The sequence below is a fragment of the Rhea pennata genome, chromosome 1 (assembly GCF_028389875.1).
Source record: "Rhea pennata isolate bPtePen1 chromosome 1, bPtePen1.pri, whole genome shotgun sequence".
Classification (NCBI taxonomy): domain Eukaryota; kingdom Metazoa; phylum Chordata; class Aves; order Rheiformes; family Rheidae; genus Rhea; species Rhea pennata.
Window position 1 is genome coordinate 60,600,224 of NC_084663.1, and position 25,043 is coordinate 60,625,266.

At 35.2% G+C, this 25,043-nt stretch overlaps 1 protein-coding gene across 1 annotated transcript in view; it reads left to right on the forward strand.

The window, feature by feature from the left end:
- Positions 1 to 25,043, forward strand: part of SLC41A2 (solute carrier family 41 member 2) — a 57,477-nt gene that overhangs the window by 1,229 nt on the left and 31,205 nt on the right. The window contains exons 2-6 of the mRNA XM_062569525.1: positions 8,726 to 9,467; positions 12,330 to 12,437; positions 18,566 to 18,637; positions 19,534 to 19,678; positions 21,539 to 21,685. Coding sequence (XP_062425509.1) covers positions 8,913 to 9,467; positions 12,330 to 12,437; positions 18,566 to 18,637; positions 19,534 to 19,678; positions 21,539 to 21,685 — 1,027 coding nt within the window. The 5' untranslated portion in view covers positions 8,726 to 8,912. The remainder of the gene's footprint in view (positions 1 to 8,725; positions 9,468 to 12,329; positions 12,438 to 18,565; positions 18,638 to 19,533; positions 19,679 to 21,538; positions 21,686 to 25,043) is intronic.

Genomic DNA, 25,043 nt, shown 5'->3' on the forward strand with positions numbered 1-25,043 from the left:
AATACCTCCATCTCTTTCTTTAATATCAGTGAACTTTATCATATCTCCTGTCCAGGATGCAATCATGTAAACCTTCTTTACTCATAATAGATCTTAGATTATCGAATACAGTACATTAGCCAGGCTCTGATAAGTGGAACATACAAAATTGAATTATTGTCTAATCTTAATGTCAGGAACAACAGATAAAAATACAGGACAAAAGTCTGCTTGTATATTTCTGTTTGGTAGAGTCCTGCCAACCTTAAGCAGATACCCTAAATTATCCCCACTTTTCCAGTTTGGTTCATTTCCTATAACTAGTTGCACAGTTTGAAGCAATGTGTCATTTTAGGTCTAGACTTTTTTTCCCCTGTCGCTTTGTCAACTTTTTGGACACGTGGGAATGCTGAAGTAAGGTTATGTATGAATTATTATATTCTGTTTCTTCCTGTGTTTTACTTAAGTTTGTTGAAGCACAGACCAGATGTACCATTTTAGAATTTTCAGAAAAGTCTATACAGTGTTTTACTCAGACTTACTTATCGTAAAGCCTTTAACATACAGGGAGTGAAATTCCCATTTAGCATTCTATAGGAGTACTATATAGTTTCATAGATAAAAAAATTCTAAGGTATATAAAACATAGTAAAGTTTAGAATACTGTGAATAACTTCTAAACAAAAACTACAAGGAAATAAAGCTACTGGAGATTGCAGATGTTATGGATTATTATGTGTACATATATAGGTACTTGTTATGTTGCAACATAATACTTTCACTTCTGTGTTTCTGTGTAAGCATTCCTTTCTGATCCTCTTTCAGAAGTGAGTTCTTATGCTACAGCTCTGTGATTACTTTGAGCAAATTAAGTGCAGGTCACCCCTGAATGAGCAATTCAATTCTCTCTTTCATCTCTTTTGTATATTCCCACTCATTCCCTTGTGCTTGCATTAACATTTGTTTGGCTGGAAGATGTGCTGATTCAGCTGAAAATTAACCAGCAGAAAAAGAAAGAAGTTTAAAGAGCAAAATCTAGCCCCTAAAACTAATCAAACAAAAAGTATTTTTTTCAACCATATCTGTTCCTTCACTTGGCTTGCTCAGTGGCCACATGAATGATTAATGCAGTTGAGAAGATGAGAGGCGGCAATACCTGTTTTGGCAGTAGTCTCTACTTCTGTTGGCTTAAAGAGATTGTGAAACTGTGACCAGAATACCATAGAATGACTTGTAGACTCTTCAGAAATAAAAATTGCAATGTATCATTTGTTTTTCAAATACTTCTGTAACCCTAAAAAAGCAATGTGAAGTCTTTATACTACTGCCTGAGCTAATAAGCAATAAGCATCCTTAGTTGGCGATGACAATAGAAACCTGCAGACGGCATCCCAAATAGTGCAGTTAGAATTCATCCTGGTAACCATTTACTGGTTGCTTAGTGTAGTGGACTGCATGCATTGTCTTTTATATTTCAAACTTTCACACCTACTTTTGATGGGCTGGGTATGACTTGCCAGGTAGTTTTTAAATTGGCATTCCTTTTGGGTGATTCTACAACTAGCCACATTTCACATCCTTGCCACTCCATTTTGGGCTGTATTTTGGTCTCTTCTAGTTGAGTTGCCTTTAAAGTGTAGAGGCAAACCAAACCTTTTTCTGACAGCTACTTTTTCTTTCCTTGGGGCCAAAATCAAAAGCTGTTGTGTTCAGGAAGTGGAATGCAATAGTCTAAAACTTGTCTGAAAATTGAGCCTGAGGCTAGTTGCTCATGTGTTTTACTTACATTCAAGACGACATTTGGAGGTTGTTTCATCCATTTTTTCCCCATATTTCCTGTTGTTTCTTTTGCTGTTGATTTAACCTTACAACTGCTGTACAATAAACACCATATTAACCAGTTTACTGTGCAGTATTTAAGAAAAGGTATGTAGTGGCCGTATATTTGCCTGGCAAACATTTATTAACTTCCAGTGTGTTTTCCAGTCTTTAATACCAAACATTAAGCATCTGCTATAAGTAATCTTAGCCCCATGTACCACCTTAGACTCTGGTTTCAACAAAGTGGCTAATGATAATACGGTCTGCTTGTTACTCTCTATGTGCTGAGGTGGTCCGATACAGCTTTCACTTTGTGCTGCTATGTTTACAAGGATTTAACAATTTAAAGATTAGCCATAGCTGTATATGGATGTCAGTGTATTACTGGAAGTTGTATTATACCAGACAGTTATAACAGCGGAGATAAGGCCCTGCAGAGCCATCTGTTATCTATGTAAGTCTTACTATGAACTTAAACTCCCCCCTCCCGAAACCTCACATCCAAACTTCAGAGACTCAGGGGTTGTTGAGGCTAGAATGGACCTCTAGAAATTGTCTAGTCCACCCGCCCTTGCTCAGAGCAGGGTCACCTAGAGCAGGTTGCTCAGGGCTGTGTCCAGTCAAGTTCTAAAATATCTACAAGGCTGGAAACTGCAGCCTGTCTGGGCAACCTGTTCCAGTGTTTGACTAGCCTCACAGTAAAAAGCCCTTTTCCCACACATAAATGAAATTACCAGTGTTTGAATTTGTGCTGTTGATTTTTGTCCTTTTGCTATATACCACTGAGAAGTCTGGCTCTGTCTTTTTTACTCTCTTGAATTCGGTATTAGTACAAGAATGAATAAGACCCTCCCTGAACCTTATCTTCTCCAGGGCTAAACAGCCTCAACACTCTCAGCCTCTCCTCCCTCGCTTTGTATGACAGACGCTTCAGTTTCTTAACAATTTTCATGGCCTTTACTGGACTCGCTCCAGTAAATCTATGTCTCTCTTGTACTGGGGAGCCCAGAACTAGGCACAGGTGTGGCCTCACCAGGGCTGAGTAGAGGAGAAAGATCACTTCCCTCGACTTGCTGACAACGCCTCTCTCAGTGCAGTCCGGGCCACTGGCCGCCTTTGCTGTGAGAGCCCATTGCTGTCTCTTGCTTGACTTGGTGTCTACGAGGGTCCCCCCAGCCTCTTCCACAAAGCTGCTTACCAGCCGGTTGGCCCCCAGGCTGTGCTGGTACGTGGAGTTACTCGTCTGCAGGTGCAGGGCTTCGCATTTCCCTGTGTTGAACTTTATGAAGTTCCAGTTAGCCAGTTTCTCCAGCCTATTGAGATCCCTCAGGTTGGCAGCGCAACCACTGGATGTAACTTACTTATTGTGAGAGTCTTTAGGCATGGATATGACCATTTCATTATAATTATCCCTGTGATTTTGGTTCTTAAATGTGATTTAAGAATACAATTCAGCAACAGTGGCATCTTTCCTGAATTAATAAATGCCATTTATAAACATATCTACAAATATGAAAGTCTAACCCTGTTTAAATCAATCGCAAAATTCCTATTGCTGTACATGTGATTAGGATTTTGCCTGTTCTGAAGAGGAATATGTAATGTGAATGTGAAAATGAGCAGAACTAGACCCCTTTGAGTTTTCTCCACAGGAAATAATCTCTACTAATGGGGGGAAAAATACTATATGGAAAAATACTAGAAATAGTAAAAACAGCATACATGGGCTGTCATCAAAAGAAAGGCCCTTTTCAAGACTGATACAGAGCTGTCAAAGTACTCATATATTTATTAAGGCAAAGTATTAAAGCTCACTATTTCATTAATATTTCATGTCATTTTCCTAAAAATCCCTTTCCAAGGATATTCCCTTGATTGTTCTTGTAGTAGAGTGTTTCTCAGTCATGTATGTAAGTTATGTTTTATTATAGACCACACAGAAGTGAAACATAGAGATTAAATATAAAAATGGAAGCTTATTATTACTTTACATGATTACCTATAATAAAAGTTTACAGCTTCTAGGAAAAATTGAATTTGACTCTGGTATGAGTAGATTTGCACCCTGTAAAAGCCCTCAGTATTATTTAATTAATATTTAAATTATCTTTTGTTTTTGTTAGCCAAACCCTGAAAGAGATTAGAAAATTAATTTTCCTAGACTCAGATTTTAATAAATCTTTGTTTCAGCCTGTCATAATGTTGACTCTACAAAAAGTTTCATGCACTATGACTGTCCATTCATCCCCTTCCTTTTTTTGAAGGTACCTAAAAGAGCATGGTGATTTAATTACTAATTGTCTTCATATTTAAGAGAAATTATCAGCAGTCTACTTACCAGGCAGTCGTATTTAGCTGTAGAATCCAGTCCTTTAATCCTGCTAGTGCTAGATGCTCTTTAAGCCATACGTCTGTTCCCTGCTCTCGAGAATTCGATCCCAAGTACATCTGGGACAGAGTGGGCAGTTAATTTGGATAATCATACTGCGTTTTTGCTGCCCCTTCCTGAACAGTTACATTTTCATTGTCGTCTTCATCTTCCTCAAATGAATCAGGATCAATCAAGTCAATCAAATGTAAGGGATGGAAAAATGTGTTAACGATCGGATGTTCAGTCTCATAGCTGAAGTGTTTGAGATTTTCTGAAGTAACTCCCTATTTCCAGAAGTTAGTATCTCTTCCAGCTAGCTGGTGATCCTGCTTCTTCCTGTCCATTCTCCACATGTATACGGTTTCTACGTGTATTTCTTTAATTGCTGCAGGCCTTCCCTAATCAAATATGTTAACTCTTAAGGAGAGAATTGGTTTGTTATCTGTCAAATTGCAAAGTGTCTCTCTTCTCAGGAATACATCCGTAGCAAATAACAGGTATGCTGTATTGTGTATGTTTGTGGGACTGAGAGAGAGAGGTACGAATAATACACATTAATTGTTATGTGGAATAGAATGAATGAAGGAAAGGAAGAAGCTATTAAATGTAGGTACTTAGGAAACAATAAAGAAGTGCAAATTATTATATTCATAGTTTGGATATAGCTCATTATTTTGCATGTAGAAAGAAAATATATGTGTTCATATGTGTTCATATTCACATATAATGTGCTGGATGTGCTAATTTGAGGCTTCCTGGCTTCTCAGAGTCTGTCTCTCTTGCTTCCTCTTTTGGGTACTTTACACTGTAACCTCCTGATTATAAGGCAAGAACCAGATTACTTATCTCTTCCTTCCACAGAAGCTGGGGATTGGATTTCTGAGATTTATACTTCCTAATCATACTCTTAACTATTTTTAATACAGAAATAGCGATTTCTTTCATATAAGTTACTCTAATAGTGCTTGGTTTTTCTGATGCCTGTATCTTTTCTAGACAGCACAATAAAATTGAGACTGTTCTTGTCAGTGATGAAGCTTCTGAAGGGATTCTTAAGCCAGAGATCATTCTGCTTCTTGGGTGGTTTGTTGCTTTGTAGAGGTGCAAGCAAAACCCAACTACAGCAATATTAGCATCCGTTGACTCAGAATAGAATTATTGCATCAGATGACATTTGGAAGATTGTTGGAATAGGTTTTTAAAAATGAATTGTTACTTTTGCAAAGGTTCACAGTTACCTTCTCTCTGTATGCTCTAAAGATGAAATTGCTCTTTACTGTATAGTATATTTTTCAGTTCGTCCTCTTACGTTCTCATTTCCCAGCATTTATCATTTGCTCTTTTTTTTGTGTGTTCCAAGTCTTTCTGGTAGGAAAAACATAAGTGGCAGTCATCCAAACCACTTTGTACTATTTCTTTTCAGCTGTTAGCCTTCCAGACCAGTCTCTTTCCCCCCTTTTTTAACTTTTGTCAGTTAAAAGAATCATTTTTTCTGTCCCTCTTTTTTTTTCTTCTTTTAGTGTTATTTCTGTTCTTTAACACTTTCTTATATTAAATGAAACCACAATCTCCCCAAAAGATTTATTTCTTAAAAAAAAAACCATATAAAATTTCAAGGAGAGAAAAAAAATGTGGTTTTAAGATATGGATAATTAACCCAAATATTTTTGGCCAAAGTTCCAGAACAGTGAATAATTTCCATGAGTCACCGGTCTAGTACTTCAGTGATATAATTGGAAGACATATTGGAGAAACCACAATGAGAGCCAGATTGTGCCTTGTTAAACCTAGTGTGAAATTTCCTCAATATATTTCACCAGAGTGAAATAAAATCCTTCATTTGTTACTCCCCCATCTCCTCCTGGAAAAAAAAAAAAAAAAAAAAAAAAAAAAGTCCACCTGAATTGTGAGGTTACTGTGGGTCTTGATAAGTGTCTTTTCGCCGAGGGCTCTTTTGCATTGTAATTCCACACCCTGTTATTTGATTCTGTCATAAAGTTTCTCTAATCTGGATGCATCTTGTGGTCAAGTGAAACTCAGCTGGCGAAAGTGATCCAAAATGTTTCCTTCTGCAACTTCTGCCAGTGTGCCTCTTTGCATCTTCATAAATCAGTTGGCAACCGGCGGCACACTCAGCTGTGCTATTCTTGAAATCTTTATCAACTTCTCATAATCCTGTCTTTTGCTTATATTCCTCTTAATTCTTCTGTAATGCTCATTGCTGTTGTCACAGAAGTTGGTAGTAGGTTGCTGATTTAAAACCTCTGTTTGTCTTTTTCTATGTGCTGTATCTTTTTTATTATTTAGACAATACAATCTTTGGGCCAGGGAAGAGCAAAACTGCTCCTTTTTGTTCTCTCATTCTGTAGCATTTAACTGAGTACTGTACTGACCTGTGGTTGGAGCTCCTCTGGGATAGCAGCAATAGTTGTGCTGTTACTCTTAAGTAAAGTATAATGTGTGAAAAACAGATTTGAGGCCTAGGAGGTTTCTGTACACCTATGGTAAAAGGTTCAGCATAGCACAACCTGCTGTAGAGTGGTGAAAGACATTTCAGGAATCTTGGTTCTGTTGGTCATGCGGAAAAAAAAAGTTTTTTTTCTTATGAAACTTGACTTCTTCCCAACTCAAGTGACAGACTCCATTGCTGTCTTTAAAATATTCATTTTTTTGGCTAGAGCTCCCTTGGATAAATCAGTTGTTGAAGGAAAGCCTTCATATTAAGTCTGAGTCATTTCCTCACTCAGGAGAAAAATGTAGTACTATAAGCAGCAGGACTTTTCAAGTCCGACTTGCTGTGGCTATATGTGGGTGAATTATGTTAACTAATGTTTGAAGATGCATTATAGCAGGGACATAAGGCCTCTCCTTATAATGCTTTTAATAAATAAATAGCTTTGAGACCTCCACTCCATCAAATTTAGTTGAAGTTGCTCCAAAAATATTGAGTGATTTAAAAACATTGAAATGGAGAGAGAGGAAGAATAGGGACCATAACACAAAAAGCATGATCTTGGGAGCTCCATTTTCCTAGGAAAATAGATTAAAAATCCTTCAACCCTAAACTATTTTTATTTCCTACAGTTTGTAAAAATACGTTTTTCTGGCTTTGCATTGATATGGTGTCTTGATCTTGTGGAGTTGTGTTATTCTGCATCATGCTAGGGTAGTCTGCCTAATATTTGTTTTTTTGTTTATGCCAGTCATTTACTTGTATTTGTGGAGTCTAGTAGTAAATACCAAAGTCAACAAAGCTTCAAATCAAATGAATACTGTTGTCCTTTTAGTAAACTACGGTAACTGTTATTGTAACATGAAAACTGAAGAGGATCAGGATAAAGGGGCTTCTAATGGAGGAAATGTTGAGTGACTTGAGAGTGTCAATACGTCATTGCTTAATTTTCTAACATAATGGAAATTTAAAAGTTGAAATAAATGCACATTAAATCACATTAAACATAAAAAATGTGTTTTATTTGCCTCACTCACAGAAAGCAAAATAAACCACCTTTAGTGTTAATGCTGATCAAATAATTATATTTTAGTGGTTGCCAGACATTAGAACAACCTATCTTTCAGGAAATACCTGCAGTTTACACCACATGCAAAATTAAACTGAAGTCAAATTTTTAATATCTTGATTTAAATTATCCCAAATCCTAGCTTTAATTTTTTTCTAATTTAATTAAATTCTAGTATGACTTACATTTGTGAGTATCGTATATAGGTTTATTTTTAAATTAGACTAATTAAAAATATTTTAGAGTAATTAGTCTGAATTTCAATGTCTCCTCTCCTTGATATTACAATATTTTACGAAAAAAGTCCAGTTTTGTTAAATATGTAGTAGCTCTTTAGTTATATTTAAAATGATTTGTATATTTGCATCAGTAAAGTTTTAAATAGCATACTTTCAAATTGTACATATCAATACTGGTTTGTTATTGCTTTATGGGGGAATCAGGGACTATCAGCGTGTAAGGCCTTTCCCACCCAATAACGCTTTGGGGCTTACCACCTATGATAGTTGTATGGAAGTTTTTCTTTTTGCCTTACCTATGCCCCACATTCATGCCATTACCATAGGGGCCAAGGAATAATAGTGGCTCCATCGTGCATTGAGTAGGTTCCCCTTGTCTGTGCCGTTGCCCTTTCTTCAGATATTTTTCTCTGGGGACTTTCTGGCAGTCAGGACCTACTGCCTTCAAGGCCACTGGAAATCTAGGACTACACATGCAACTTGATGACATTGGCTTTCCAGGCCTTAAGAAGGCAAAAATTAGGGTGTCACTGTGTTCACTTACAGTCCACATTACCGTCTCTTTCACTCACTGGAGAGTATGTGGATTTGAGAAGCTTCCTCATGCACCAACTTTTCTTTTTTGCTTTTTCATTTCTTCCAAATTAGAGAGTTAAAAGGTTGGATTAAATTTGCATTTCTACAAACACTTGCATTGAAAAGATATCAGGTGACTTGAGAATTTAAGTCAGTATTTTGTGTCTTCTGTATAGACTTAAAATATTTTAAGCTTGAATATATACTCTTTTTTTCAGATCCAGCTTTACTTATGGAATTGTTCAAGATCTGAGATCAATGAAAAAATCTATTTGCGTGCAAAAAAGGATCATTTTGGCTTATCCGTTTTAAAATCGAGTATGGCACTTGGTGACTCATCTACAGGATTTTTTTGTTGATGTCTGAGGAACAAAGTGTTTTTCCAACCTATACTTCTGTAACACTATGACTAACTGTAAAGACAGATCTACCATCACCAAAACAAATAGCAAAGTTCATGACAGAGAAGGTTTTGTTAATTGGACCATAAATCTTAGCACAATTCAATCTGATAAATTTTTGAACCTGCTTTTGAGTATGGTTCCTGTTGTTTACCAGATAAACCAGGATGAAAGACACAAAAAGGTGAATGGTGTTTGGCAAGATGGATTACAGCCAGCAGGACACAATTTTAATGGTAGATCTGATCAGCACATGGAGTACCATCACTTCTCAGAACCCAGTTTTCATGGTAGTAATGGACACAGCCCGTCTAGCAGTAGCCCTAAATATGATGACTTTACAAGTTATAATTACTGTGATGGAATGGATGCTTCAGAAACAGATGCCATGTTGCAGGAAGATAACTTCTCTAGTGACAGTAACGAGGATATCATTGTGGAAGGGAGCAGAAAACAGCCCAAAGAATCTAGTAGTATTATGGCATTACAGATACTTGTACCTTTTTTGCTAGCAGGATTTGGAACCGTTTCTGCTGGCATGGTTTTGGATATCGTACAGGTTGGTATTTGCTTTGCAAGGTGTTTTTTTTTGATAGGTGATCTGTGGGTTTCCAATTCTAATGCATTGCATATTGCAGATGTTTGCAATATTAAATCATGATTATATCTATGTATGTTTCTACTATTATGAACTCCTCCTTTCCCCCAGACTACTTTTAAAACAGTTCGAGAATTTCATTGGGAGTTATTCAAGTCTAGGTAAGTGTTGTTGCTTAGTCATAGTAAACTGTTGAATAAACTTAACTCTTGCTTTAAATAAAGATAAAAATCTAGTAATTTATTGTATTACCTCATCTACTTGTGTACCTCATGTCTCTGCAGTATCTGAGAACATGTGTAGATGTGGTCCATGATAATACATATGTTATATAAAAATGTGCATTACATTCATATGTTATATGAAATTCATATTTAGAGTTTAGAGTTTTTTAAAGTGATCAGGTATGTGTAAGTGACTTTTTAATATAATATTAAGCATACTGAACACTCAGAATTATGAACATCAGTGCTGTGAGCCGGGATACGAAGCCACTTCTACCTTGAAATATAATTATGGTAGGTCCATTCAGGCCAGACTATCTTGATTTGTGGTAGCAAACTTAACTGATGATAGTTATTCAGGGTTAAGACAAAACAGAACTTTCTCTCAATTATAACAGTTATATTTAATAATATTTTAAAACACTCATTCAGAGTATTATACAATTAAAACCCTACTGATATGGAATGTTTTTGGAACTGGTTCCTTGCTTAACTCAGTTGCACATAAGCAAGCTTTGCAGAGGAATTAAAGTAACAGTTGTTTATGAAATAATTCTTTGTATAGTGATGTTTGAAGAAAATTGAGGTAGCAGTTAAAAAAGGTTTATTGGACTCGCTTACTTTCTTGTATTCTGTCTGCTTTCTGAAGGCTATATTTAGTATTATTTCCTACCTAGTTTCTATTGTTTCAAAAACAGAAATTCTTTGTAATTATAAACCGAATGGATTCTCTCTTCCTGTATGAGTAGATGCACAGATTATTCAAACATATGTGAAATAACCACCCTGCTCATATTGGAAAGGCTGTAAATGATTTCATTTGGGCTTTTATGTTTTGTTTCATTCTGTTTTAGGTGTTTTAGATATACTTTAAAATTTTACAATGTTCATTTAAAGACAAGTAAAAGGTTACTGTCTTTGTCACTCAAAATCTTGAGAGAATTAAAAAACCTTTGATTTAATCAATTATAACTAAGAGACACTTACACATCAGAAAATGGAAAATAAAAAATGGCATGCACGCTTTCCTGCTTCTGTATATATTCACTGTTACATATCAATTTTAGGGTATGTTCATACAAAGCTTACCAGTCTTATGCTTTGTTCAAATCTGCTCATGTTCATTGATATGATTCACTTCATGATATAGCTTAGTGATCAGCCAAGAGGCAGTTGTACTCACTATTGGCTTGCAACCCAGTGTTTCACCTTGTACATCTTCACTTAAGGAAAAATAACTGTTTGTGTAGCTAGTTTTATTGAAATTGATTGATTTTTTTTTCTGTATTAGTTTTTTTCTCGATTGGTTTCCCAGTCCAGTTTACCATGCATGAGAAAGATTGTGACACTGGGGCAGTAATAGCTTTTTGCACCTTAAAATTGCCATTAAACTATGATGTCAGTAAAGTGAAGTATTAAAATATGACCAAACATGTTTTGAAAATGAAAATTTAGATAAGACAAAGTATTTTAAACTTGGATTTTTACAAAAAATTTCATGGCTATTCTTTCACATAAGTAAAAATATATGTAATTTCAAATACAGTATATTCTCAGATCCTGTTTACATTTGAGAATAGCATTGATTTTTTTGTTAAAATCATTTTTTAAATTGCTGCAAATCCCTAAATACAAAGACAATTTATATTACAAATTTCTTAGTTTAATTAAAGTTGATAATTGAATACCACTTAAATACATGGATTGACAGACAGTTAATGCAGTACAGCATTTCTGTTCTGAGAGATCAGAATTGCTGACATAATAAAATTAGGGGAGATTTTGGTTTTATTTCCTTTATACAGTCTGGGTTTTGCAAAATGATACTATTCTCAATTTCATGATTTTATTGTGAGCAAATCCAAAACCTTTTATAAGTAAAAGAGATAAGAGCAGAATTATGGACTTTGACCATTTGACAACTTTTTATTTCCTGTTTTTATATGAAGTTTCTAGACAGCTGGAAGGGAAAAGAGGAAAATATTTTTGTAAATTAACAGCAGAATTCAAGAGCAGATATAGCACCTGGTACTATTTTAAAGTCATAAAAAAGACTTCAAGTTAATGACGTCTTTTTTGAACTACGTTTGCTGTAAGATCAAGTTTTAATTTCCTGCTAGTAGAGAGATGTTATTCCATCTCATATTAGTTTTTAATTATTGCTTTGATGTACTAGTAGTGTAATTTAAGTGGTTGAAATTAACTTGTCATATGCACAATATAAACAAAAATTACATACATTAAACTGCAATATTAAAATTAGTCTCCCTTTTAAGAGAGAGTAAAAAATAATTATTGATTAACCATGAAAAATAAAAATTTTCAAATGACTTTTACTTAGTCTTTATCTGAAAGTTGACAAGAAAGTGCAGTAGCAGAGCCGTATTTATTTAGGGTATTCTGATCTTTAGAGTTGTAATGTACAGTTTTATCTAGACAGGTAACAGTTCTTTCTTTAAAGTCTTCTAGGTCTAATAGTAAAAGATTGTTTCTTATAGAGACTTAGGTTATGAAGTACAGAATTTTAGACGTTGCTTAAAGGATGGTCTAAAGAGATTTTTTTTCAATTGAATTTTTCCCCTCTGTATCTATCACATAGCACTGGGATGTGTTCAAGAATGTTACTGAAGTTTTTATTCTGGTTCCTGCACTTCTTGGTCTCAAGGGAAATTTAGAAATGACCTTGGCTTCCAGACTGTCAACTGCTGTAAGTAACTTTCTCTTTCCCTTACTCCTTCAGATATGTTGTAAATATTTCAAAAGGTAATCAGATCTTTGGAACACGTATGTTTTATCCTTATGGCTTAATTAGGCTATTAGAAGAGCTCTTTAAATTTGTTATTAAATTAGCAAAGCTAAAAAGGCAACCCTCTTCCAATCTTCACATCCCAAAATTTTACCTTCTTCAATCTCCTCTGAGTCATCCTTCTTAGCAGATTGAGTAGATTTTTGATATTTATATTTTGTAAGCTTGCCTGGTCTCTTTGGCCTTGATGGGGTTTGAATAGGCTACTGTGTAAGGTTTAAATACATTTTTCAAAAGACCACTTGTGTGGCACCAAAATAAAGAATTACTCACATTCCTACTCTAGACTTCTGTTGATCAAACTGTGAGAAACTTTTTTTAAACTTTCTAGCTGAACAATTTTTTTCATGCCAACACTGTAATTTAGCATAAGTAGTTCTTTTCTGCATCTTTTTTTGTATGTCTTTGTCACAGTTCTTTTTGTGTCTCAAGGGATGTTCCAGCCCTTCATTTTTCCAGCCTAAGAAACCAAATTACCTTCACATGTGTATTTTTTTTGTGTAAATAACTATCATGAATAGAATGCTCCACTAATTTGGCTAAAATATTTCTGGTACATGAGCTATCTTGGGTATCTCTGTAAAATACTGTATTATGTAGCATTTCTCCTTTGAAGATAAGCTTTCCATTCTCTGGTGAGGGCAGGGGGCTTTCTCTGTCTGTTCCTGCTTGAATGAATTTTTCTGGAAAAATGATTGGTAAAAGGTGTATATAATTTCAGATGAGACTTAACTATGAGTTTGTAAAATAACACCTCCGTATGTCTCTTGCAGATAGCTCCCTTGAAACATTCTAGAATTGTATTTACTTCTGTTCCTAGGAGCATCACTTTAAGACTTCATAGTCACTTGGTGATCAATTGTGGAGTCCTAGTATTTCTCCTTTTGTGTTGTTTCTAGCTGTCACTTTCATCTTCTGGCAGAAATTCTAATAGTCCGTAAGCACATGACCTCTCACATGACTTCTACTGTTGGATATCATCTGATTTCATTGCTGTAATCGTCCAGGTCGTCTAATTTCTGTATGATATTGCACCTCTTTGTATTAACAAGGCCTCCCAGCTTTGTGTCATTAGTAACTTTCATTATGCTGAATTATTGCCCAAGTTCACACAGTGAGGGACGTAACCTTAGCAGTCCTGTGAAGATCTGCTTGTGTCACACCTGTTATAGAAACTGATGAATTTCCCCCATACCCTTTCTTTCATATGTATAAATAGGCATGCTTTGCTGGGTCTTCATCAGTAGCAGACTTAGCTATTCAGTCATGTTTTCTGCTTGATTTTAATGCTTTTAATTTTCTGGGTTTTTTATTGTTTCTTAACAGTAATTTTTGTTTAAACTTTACTGCCTTTACTATCAGGCATGAATATTTTTATCTTCTACCTTGCAGGGTTTTTGTGTTAACTTGTCACTTACTTTGTTCACAACTTACACAGCTCCTTGCCTGAGCATTCAAAGTATTTGTATTGCCTCATGAAGAATAAAACTGAGGAAGTCCAGTATCTACCAGTGCCTTACTGAAGGTATAACAAAAGAGGGTCAGAATGAGATCCCCTAGTTCTGCTTCAGATAATGTGATCTTTAATTCTTCTGGTTCAAGTGTTGCTTAGGCAAAAGGATGAGACCTTTGTCAGATCATGATTCCAACATCTCTTCTCTGAGGCAGTCATTGCCTCATTTCCTCAGCCTCAGCAATGCCACCTCATCTGTGACCCTCACAGCTCTCCGGGGACATCTGTAAAGTATAGACTCTTTTTTTCCTGCACTGAGAGTCCTGTTCTTAATCTTCTCCAGTTCTTATTATCTCCCAGTTGTTACCTAAAGTCAAGGAGCTGCTCCTCCTCCCCACCTCCAGAAAATTGATACAGGAGGTTCCGTGGCACTGCCTGCATGTTCAGTGGTTAACTGAAGTTAACATCCTCAGGTTCAGACCACCTCCCCCCAAAGCAGAATGGCATGCTTAAAAAGTATCCCATTAACTACATGATAACATGGCCTGCAGATGTCTTGAATGTGATTTTTCAATACCAGTTTGGACATTTGAACGCCAAGCTCCTACCAAGACTCAGACAATAGAACATAGTCAAAGTGATGAAGCATCCTTTCTGGGACAGCATCCTTCTGGGACAGTTTACTTTTTGCCACTGCTTTATTTCCATGAAATTACCTTGTTGAGTCAAAATGCTTTGCTGCCTTTATTATATAACTACCTTTTCCTTGTTTTTCTGGATTTCACTGATTTTGCTGAATTTCTCTGTTAGACCTTAGGCCAACTGTGAAAGCTATTCCATCTTTTGATGCACAGCCCATTTTAATAGGGCTTAGTGTAAAGAGTATTACCAGTTCCACTTACCGCTGCTACTGTTATTAAGTCGCACCGAAACTTAAGTCAGCTGGTGCTTCAGAGCTTTTTACTCAAGCATGCCATGAAGGCTTCCTCTCATCCCACTACCGGCAGTTATCCCATGCCCAGTTGGCCAAATCAGGTGAGTCAACCGTGTTCACAGGGTACCACCATGAAGGTTAATTAGCTGGCTAAGGAGAGGTCAGTAACATGTACATTTCTGCAGGCAACAGCACCATTGGCACCAAGATGTTTCCCAGCTTTGAATTAACATTTTTTTTTTTCTGATGTCTCTGGTAATTCCTTAGGTGGCTCATTTTCCTCAAAGATCTTGAAAGACCCTAGACTAATTTACATAGACGACTGAACTACTTTCTAGGATTTCCTTAGATCTGTTTTAAGTTCATTGCCTATCCCTCTTAGGAAGGAAGTAGATACATGTTACAGCTCGGTGGACATTCTCTCATTTAGCCAGTGGGCACTCTAATGTATTTTAGCTGGTGAAGATCAACAGAAAATATTGTAGTGTGTGTATGTGAATGGGTGTGTGTGTGTGTTTGCGCATGCACACGTGTGTGTATGCATAGACACGTGTAAAACACAGTGGAAGTTTAAATAGTGTATGAAATAAGAATATTGTATGAAATAAGAACAATTTAGGTAGTTCATTATCAAGATGATACTAATGAGATGATATTTAGTCTTTACATGTTGATAAACAGAAAAAAATGTCCTTTATCTTACAAAGAAACTTGCAGCTTTCTCTTATGTGCCTTTTTTTGATATTCAGCTTCAGTTGTGACATGCACAGCTCTTTGCCAGTTCACCTCATGGAGCGCTGCTGTGAAGGCAAACAAATGCACAAGAGCTTTGTAACATGTCTGTTAGAAGAAAATATATATATGGGAACTTGTTATATGTTATTATGTGTGTAATCTATTGCCTGTAACATTTTACATGTGGCAGCTTCAATTTAGTTGCTAAATATGAATTTATTTAAGTGGATGAATTAAATTTAAGTGCTAGTTGTCTGCTGGCACTCTTCTAGGTTTTAAAAACGGGTGCTGTGTCATATTGTTTCATTCGTTACTGAAGAGTTTTACCAAAACACTTGCTATTGGACCTGCAATTTACATATCACTTCTCTCAGACCTCTGTGAAAGAGATTATTTAGATCTTTGCACTCTTCATATTGATTTCATTGAGCCTCACTCTCTTTAGCTATTCTGCATTTGCTCCTGTTGTCCTCATAGTTAGAGAAAGCTGAAGGAGTTTATTTATTTGTGGCATATCTAAACTGTGGCATATCTGACAGTTGTATGATGAATCTTCCTCCCACTGACCTAAATTTGCACAAGCCAACTCTCCAACAGATGCTGTCTCAACACTAAATGCAGGACTGTGCCTCTATGAATAGCTCTGCCTTTAAGGAGAACATTTCTAATATGACTGCAGCTTTAGAGCTAATTCCTGCCCTCTGGCTCAGTTAGTTTATAGTTGCACCTGAATTTGTAGATGTGCCTATGCTCTTGGGCTGTAAAATAATTATCTTTAATTTACCCGATTGTATTTATGTAGTCAGCCAAAACATAATGTTTTGTTATTTTAGCAAGTTTCTATTCATAAAACCTCTGGTTCCAGCTTGTGCCTGAATCACCTTAATCTTATTGCCCAAATTTCTGTTTTAGCTGCTGTTACCAATTACTCACAATTTCCCGTTCACTTAAAATTAGTCCTTTCCCTATAGACTGTTGTTTTAATCAGTTTAAGGGTATAGCTTGTACTTTTTTTTTTTGCATTAAAGTAAACAGTTCCCCCTCCTCCCGTATTGTGCTGGCATAAGTGTATGAGATGTACATAGATCAAATGCCCTTTCAAACGTAGTATTTCTCCTGTGTGTTTTGTATTCTTCAACTTTGTTCTGTACTTTGGGTCATTCCCATTGTTGTCTCAGTTTACAGCATTGCCTTCTCTCTCTATTTCTTTTCTTTTTCTTTTCTTTTCTTTTCTTTTCTTGAGGAAGAAAAGAAAGACATTCATCCAGACACCTCTGTAAACTTGATGCAGACTCCTTTGGTTTTGTCCCAGGAGCATTTGTGCAGGAGCACTGATCATTTTGCTGAAGAAAATCCATTTCCCTGAAAAAAGTTTTCCATCAAAGCAGCAAACAAATCTGTGCTGTCATTAACTTGTGGAGTTGCTAGATCTGATTCAGGAAAGAGATCTTGAATCTTGCAGTAGATGGTAGGGGAGAGAAGAACTATGCCTTTTGGCAGCAGCTCATTTGCATGCTGAATCTATTAAGCATTTTGTAAGATTACTGTTTTAGCAGGGATTATTTGCTACTTTTCAAAAACATCTTGAAAGGAAAAAAAATGAAATGTGAAGCTCTTCTTAGCCTATCATTTAGCATGTATGTTTAAGAATGATGTAAAGAAAATTGTTTTCTGTACGTCCTTAAATACTGTTCTAGTATTTAAATTTAATGCATGTATTGATAAAGCTTTGACTGTGCTTTGAATACTGTAAAATATTTATTGCGTAGATTGAGATAAAATGTCTTACTAAGTTTCCAGACTTTTTAGTTGAGTGTTTCTTTTAACACTTAATTGTGTAAATGACTCATAAATTGCTGAAATCACAAAACATAAAAAAATCTAAAAGAAAAGGACATATAACTGAAAAGAAATCATCAAAAGGGAAAAGAAAGTATTGAGGCTTTCTGTATTTTGAGAAGTATAGGTTATTTTATAAATTAACATTCTATAGAAAAAATAAACATCAGTATTTCTGCAAAAAAAAGTAAGAAATTGTTCAATTAGCTCAAAAAGTAAGGTATTTTAATTGCAGCTATATGCAGTGGAATGCATGGTTCTTCAGATTTTGTCTGCTAACTCAAAAATAAATAAAAGTATGGACTATATTACAAAACAACATGTATTTTCAACATGTAGGCTTATATCATTTACAGCACTGTAAGTCTCTAGTTGTATTGTAATAAACCCAAGGTTGGAACACAAAACACTACTGGATGTAGTTTCTGATTTTTGTAGGCACTTGCAAATACATTTTATGTATGCAGGTAGTTTCACTGCAGTCCATATACATGAAAGTATTTGAGTCTGCATATACATATGCCTGTGCATTTTTTATTGGCTCATAGAATTTGGGGCTCATAGAAACAAGTTTAGTCTGAAGTGACTGAACACCGCTAAGTTTCCCTTCCAACCATTAATCTAATCGCTGATGGTGTTTGGAGCATTCATGGAATATCAGGTAGCTAGTATACCTTACACAGTAGGCTGATGTTAAACAAGTTACATACTGCATAAAACTGCATCAGCCTTGACTATTTTTGGCTAGGTAGCATATGTGCAATTTTAAATACTTGACTTGAAAAAGCATAGCTTGGTTTTAACTTGCTTGCAGAATGCCTGGCATTAATGTTAATTGTTGTAAAAGAAACTTAAAGTGTTAAGAATCAAACTTCTAATTACCTACCATGTATGATCAACAAATTCCATAAAATATTTTTTAAGCTGGTTAATCTCTATAGAATAGACAGAATGTCAAACATTTTTTGTAAGAGTTGAATTATTTGTTGCTTTCTGCCTTGTTAGTGATTTTTCAAAGTAACATAATTTTAAACTCAAATATCTTAAATTGTCTTGTAATTTTGACAGGTAAATATTGGGAAAATGGATTCTCCCATTGAAAAGTGGAACCTAATAATTGGCAATCTGGCCTTAAAACAGGTAAATGCAATCGACTAGTTTGCTTATTACAAAACTTAGTTATTTAAAATGTCGAGCACAAATTTGGGCACATGTGGAGATAGAAAATGTTAATAGGAATATAGCAATACTCCACTGAATCATACTTAAAATATGTTTTTATGACAAATTGCTTGTGGTGCAGTGTATTTCTTCTCTAAAACAATATGAACTTGTGTTTATCACCAAAAGAGATACACTCTGCTTTGTGACTGTATCAATAATATTTTATTTTTAATTTTCCAGAGAGAACATTTCTGAGGCTGATTAGAGAATAATTTCAGATTTGACAAAGTCTCTTACACTTGACCTCAAATCTTTTCAATACTGTATTTTATTTGGATTCAGTATTTAAAAGAAGTATGTGATGGAGCTTTTCAATAATAAACTATATTTTAAATAGCTGAGTCATTTGAGGAAATGAGTGTTTGTTCTCGAAAGCAGCTATCAAGCAGCTATCTCTTAATCTTAAGAACTATTCCGTGCTCATATTTTGTAATGGAACATACGGGATTCAAAAAAAATATGTGAAGAGTTTATGCTGTGACTTCACTGTTTTAAATGGCTTCAGAAGCTTTCTAGGCATTTTATCTTCAGCTCCTGGAGATTCCTCAGCTCTTTTTCCTGATTTTACTTCTGTTATTTTTGAATCTCTGAATTACTGGTAAAGCCATCATTATTGGCATAGGATTTTTCTTCTTCATCAACCAAGAATATCATATTCTCTACAAGATGGAGGGATGTGCATGCTCCCTCTACACTTTGCAAGCAAACGTGGATAGGAGGAAAGAATAACAGGAAATGATTCCATAGCCCTCTTAAGCCAATTATTTTAAGAGCCACTCATTTCTAACAGAATTTACCTGTTTCTTGTCTAGGTTCAGGCAACAGTAGTTGGCTTCCTGGCAGCAGTGGCAGCAGTTATATTGGGCTGGATTCCAGAGGGCAAATACCGCTTTGATCATTCAATCCTTTTGTGCTCTAGCAGTGTAGCAACGGCCTTCATAGCTTCTCTTTTACAAGGTAAAAGAAGTATGTTTGTTGTTTTTTACAGTTACTTCGCTTTTTATGGAGGCAGAATTTGTATTTTTACTGCTGTCTTTAAAAATTGAAATCCAGTAATGCACAGTCACTGAAACACAGCTGACAATAGAAAGCTTGTTGGCAATTTCTGTATAGGCCTTAATATTACATCTATCTTCTATCATATTTTTGAAAGAGTTTAGTTTGTATGACCTCCTGAGCATATCTAAAACAAAAAGTATATTTTTTAGGTTTTCCTAACAAGATGAGAGAAGATAACATATTCCCCACTTTTTATATTCATTACTGTATAAAATACAGTCTCAGTACTGGGCAAGTGGAAATTATCTATAATTACTCTCAACTGAGCCTGAGTGGTATGCTGCTGCCATAGTACTTTGTTCTCTGCTTTGTATCTGAAGTGAACCAATTGGTTTGGTAGATAAAGGGCATAGACTGGCTCAGAGTCCAAGTTCCCCTCTATAGACAGTATCAGTTTATCTGTCTTGAGCTGCATGCTTAAGCTTATTCTTGGCAATTGTCAGGAAAGATTTAGTCATAGAAGTGTAAGAAAGTACTTAATGGACAGTAGTGAGAAAAAAGGTGCCTCTACTAGTGACATATTCTTAGTGAAAATACACAGTTGGTAGTCTTCATAAAAATGTTTAGCTTCCCTTTTTTAGTAACTTGATATGTTTCCTTATGTGAAAACTGCAAACTGTCTTGACATCATTAAAGTTTTGCAAGGAATTAGTACCACATTAAGAACACACTTTCTTAGTGATTAGAAAGCGAGTTTCATCAAGAGGTGGAATTAAGAGCAGTAGTAGGATCAGTGAACAGGACCGTGTTCTTTCCACTTGCCGTGTATTGTTTGGACATGAAGAAAAACCTTTGTTGCGTCTGGTGATGGGCCAACACAGGAAATTACTTTCTAAGCATCTACCTCCTACACATGAAACAGGTGCTGTTGAAGTATTGTGATCCCAAAGAATCATTTCAATTCTTCCATTTGAGAATTTCATGGAGTGTAACTCTTTTGGCAGTTTGTCTGAAAGTGAACTCCTAATTTAGCCTACAATAAATAATATTACTTGCTGAAATACATGAAAAGGATATTTTTTGTTATTTCTGTGAAACAACATGGAAAATAATGAATACAGTCGAAACTCTTAAGTGTTTTATATGATGAGGGAAAATGCTTGAAGTACTTACCAAAGAATACTGCTAATAGCAACGTGAATTGTATTTTTAGAAGCCACTTGCATTCTGTAAAGAAATTCCGTTTGTATTTAAAATGCCGTTGCTGTTTATAGAAAAAAACAGAAACCAATGGCCTCAAATTAAAATGTTTTGACTGTTCAGCAAGTATCATTTTAATATGTTGGCTTGTTTTTTACTTAAATTGTGATATAGCTTCATGGCTTCTGATGCTAAGTTCATGACTGGAAATCTTACACAATTTCAGACATCATGTATTTAGTCTTACGTTGTTTTCAGCCTACTGTAATAATATAAATCTCAGCCAGATAGACTTAATAGGGTGTAGAAGTAATACAAGGAATATTTTTTCTTCAAGAGATGACTGATTTACAGTTTTAACAGTGAGAATTCTAATCGTAAGTAAAAATAGCACATTGTACCAGTAGTTTTCTTTGTTTGCTGTTGTTTTTAAAATACATAAACTCATTTTTAAAAATAGCTAAGAATTAAAAATGCAGAAATGGGTCAGATGGGAGGAATGATCATCCTGGAGAAAGGCATGGACTTCTTATTTATCAAGTTTGAAATTACCATTATCCTGGAATTTCTTGTGGGGAATAGATATCATTAGCATACTTTCTTCTTTGTTGAATTTAGGAATAATAATGGTTGGAGTTATTGTTGGATCAAAGAAGACCGGTATTAATCCTGACAATGTTGCCACTCCTATAGCAGCAAGTTTTGGAGATCTTATCACTCTTGCTATACTAGCATGGATAAGTCAGGGTCTTTATACTTGCCTTGGTAAGTAAGTTTCTGAGTATTTATTTTCCTAGGAAGCTGTTTCCTGGGGGGATGAGGGAGAAGGTTTAGAAAACATTTTAGTGTAACTGACTTTGTTATTAACACTTACACCATCAAACGATAAATCTTGGGTTGAAAATTATGCCGTGCTTCCCCTTCTCCCTCCTCCCCAAGATGGTAAAAATCACTAGCCACAACCTTGGCACCATTTCCTAGTATTCTAAACAGCCTTCGAGTACCACAGCGGATCTACATGTGAATTTGAAACTGCAGTTGCTAAGTTGCTATATTTTCTCTGCCTTTGCAGGGGAAGGAGAGCTGTCTTCATCCTAGTTTCCTGAATGTCCACCCCTAAATCAAATATTTGCTTCCCAGAACCCTATTTAATTATTTTTCTTTTGAACTATGGGGAAAGTGTTGAATTGGCTGTTTTGGTCAGCCGTTTTACAGGAGAGTCCTTCGCAGCTCGTACTGCAATAGCTCCATGTTCCTCATCTCTCCTACTCCTGCTTCCAACATCAGTTCCCCCAGCTCTTCCAGAGCTTCTGCTTCCCTCGCAGCAGGACACTTTGATGTCTCCTTCCTGTTGTCTGTGCCCATGTATCTTTTTATCAGCTTTACCATTTACCTGCTTTTCTAGATTTTCTTTACCCAGTGATAGCTGAGGGCCTATGAACAGGCAAATTACACATAAACACTTCCAAAGTAATTTTCTTGTAAATTTGCATTTTTTTGCCTTTCTTCTTTTACATTAGTAATCTGCATGTTTCTGTAGTCCTTTGAAACTGTTCTTCTGATTTTCAAGACCTTGACTGTCCAAGTCCGTTTCTCTTAAATGAGCAGAGTACTGAAGAAGGTTCATTGTCAATGTCTGCCAGAAATGAATATCTGATAATTGTTATGGCTAAAAGTGTACTCGTATTGTAGTGATGTAGTGAAATGCTTGACTGTCATAAAAAGAGATGTTAGCTTAGAAAATGAGAATGGGGAACTTGAAAATCATTCTTTTTCTTCCTGTTTTTCTGGTTCCTTCTCTGTCCCCTATGAGGAAACAAGAAGTATGAAAACGTTTTCTCTCAGGAGGAAAAAAAAAGAATACTCAGAACAATCTTTAAAATTACATTATTGCCGTAATTGACTCCTTCGAAAGAATCTATTTAAAATATACTGTATTTAAGATACATAATTTTAGATAACTATAGTACAGGATACCACAGGCCAAATTTTTTGTTGAGCCATCATTATTTTAACATATATCTTAACATCACCTCATATATTCTTTATACCTTTTTATTTTCAACCTTTTTCTCTAAAATTTGAGCTGTTCTGTGTAAGTGTTACGACATCAATCAGAAAAGGTATGTAAGTAAGACTCAAACTGTCTTGGTTGAATTTGCAATTTTTTTCTTTATTTTCAACTAATGATTTTATATTTTCATATTTAGAAGGTGTTAATGTGATGTCAATTTAAATACATCAGTGTGCAACACATCCATTTTTAGTGTTTGCTTTCTTGTTGGAAATTAAATTCTACTGTTTATTTCATAATAGGATTAAATGCATATTCTCTATTATATTCTAAAAAATAACTTATTTCTCAAATTCTTCCTTTAGTTTATAAACTTACAGTAAGAAGCAAATTAATATAGTTTTTCTTAACCTATCTTTTTATTTTTTCATGATGAGGAAAATGGAGGGGAAGCATCTATTCTGGTGAAATTTGATGTCTCTAGTGCTATGACTGGAATAATAATCAGAGTTTTATCTCATTAAAGACTGTTAATTTGAATGTATTGCTATGTCCAAAAGTATTACTAGAGTAGAAATGTTGGTGTATTGTGCTCTTTATAGATTTCAGATCTCCACAATTGATTTGTTTGATTGGATTTCAGTTTAGCATTAGAATTTATGGTTGGCCATGAAGAGCCAGTGAAGCTGCTATCCTAGCCAGATTAAAGGGTGCAGAGAGGTAGTTAGGATTATTAGGAGATTTGCTAGCTGTCTGGGTAAGTGTAATGTTGGCCAAGGTTGCCAAATTTGAGTTAGGACTAAGATGAGGTTTATGGTTAAAGTTAAAATTTGTCCTAGCCAGGACTGTGGTTGCTTTCAAAATGTTATTGCTAGACTTCAGGCTTTAAGTGTTAACTAGTAAATATTTCAAATGAGGTTTTTTAGAAACTTGAGTTCTGTAAGTCAAACTTTATTGTGATCTTTAAGATTTTGCTTTGTTACATACATTGCAGTAAGGATGCCAGTGATGTTTCATCTGTTTCCTAAGTCTTTTGCCTAGAAATATTAATTTCTCATGTATTTGAATTGTAACGTGTCAATAGAATTACAAAGTTAATCCTGTAGGGCTCAAAGATAGAAGATCAGTAATACTGATGTTTTCTGTTTTTAAATGCCTTCCTCTACTCCTTTCCATCTTTTGAATTGTGGCAACAGGCGAAAACTGGTTACATATGTTAGTATGCCACACAACTGAATTTTAATAGTAGCTACATTTGTAGTATTTGAAAAGTACTAGTGTATTTGTCACAAGTTAACAATGTTTATTATTTCATGACTGCAACTAGTATTGCTTCCTATGCTTTATGTTTTTTAAAGAAGTAAGTAATTACTGCTAATATTTCAATTTCTCCTAAAACATTCATCTTTCTTTTTGGAAGAAAAACCTAAGAAACAGAAAGACCCACTCAAACCTAAAAATAAAATGAGGAAAGAAACTTGAACTTTCTTCTTTTTTTCACATGTTTCTAGAAATTTTACATCTCTACTTGCAGATGGCCTAACATACCAGAGAGATATAAAAAAGAAGTGGGACCAGTTTGAACTGTTCCTTTGCTGCGTTTACAGTTGTCATGAGAACTCGCATGCATTTAAGCCAGCCACAGCTGCTGAAGAGCATACATTAGTAGGGGAAAGGATTTTCTTGAATACTCCAGTACACTTCTAAGAGTTGCTTCCAATTCTATTTCCAAATGGTCTTTTAGAAATATTTCTCTTTTGGTGATATGTCTGATTATCTTACTACTTCTAAAATGATTGTTTTGCTTTTCCTATTTTTCATTATCTTTCTGTTACCCTCTCGTAGGAAGTAGACTTTCTAAAGTAAGAATGTATTACAAAGACCTTCAAAATATTTGTTTCTCAAGATGTAATTATTTGAACTGTGAAATGGTAGGACCTCCCTTGAGCAGGAAGGTTGGACTAGATGATCTCCAGAGGTCCCTTCCAACCTTACCGATTCTGTGATTCTGTGTAATGATGAATAAAAGTATGGTGTAGCTTCTGCACTTGGAAAGTTAAATATACTTGTACTCCTTTAGCTCAGGAAAGGTATCTAAAATTTTGAACA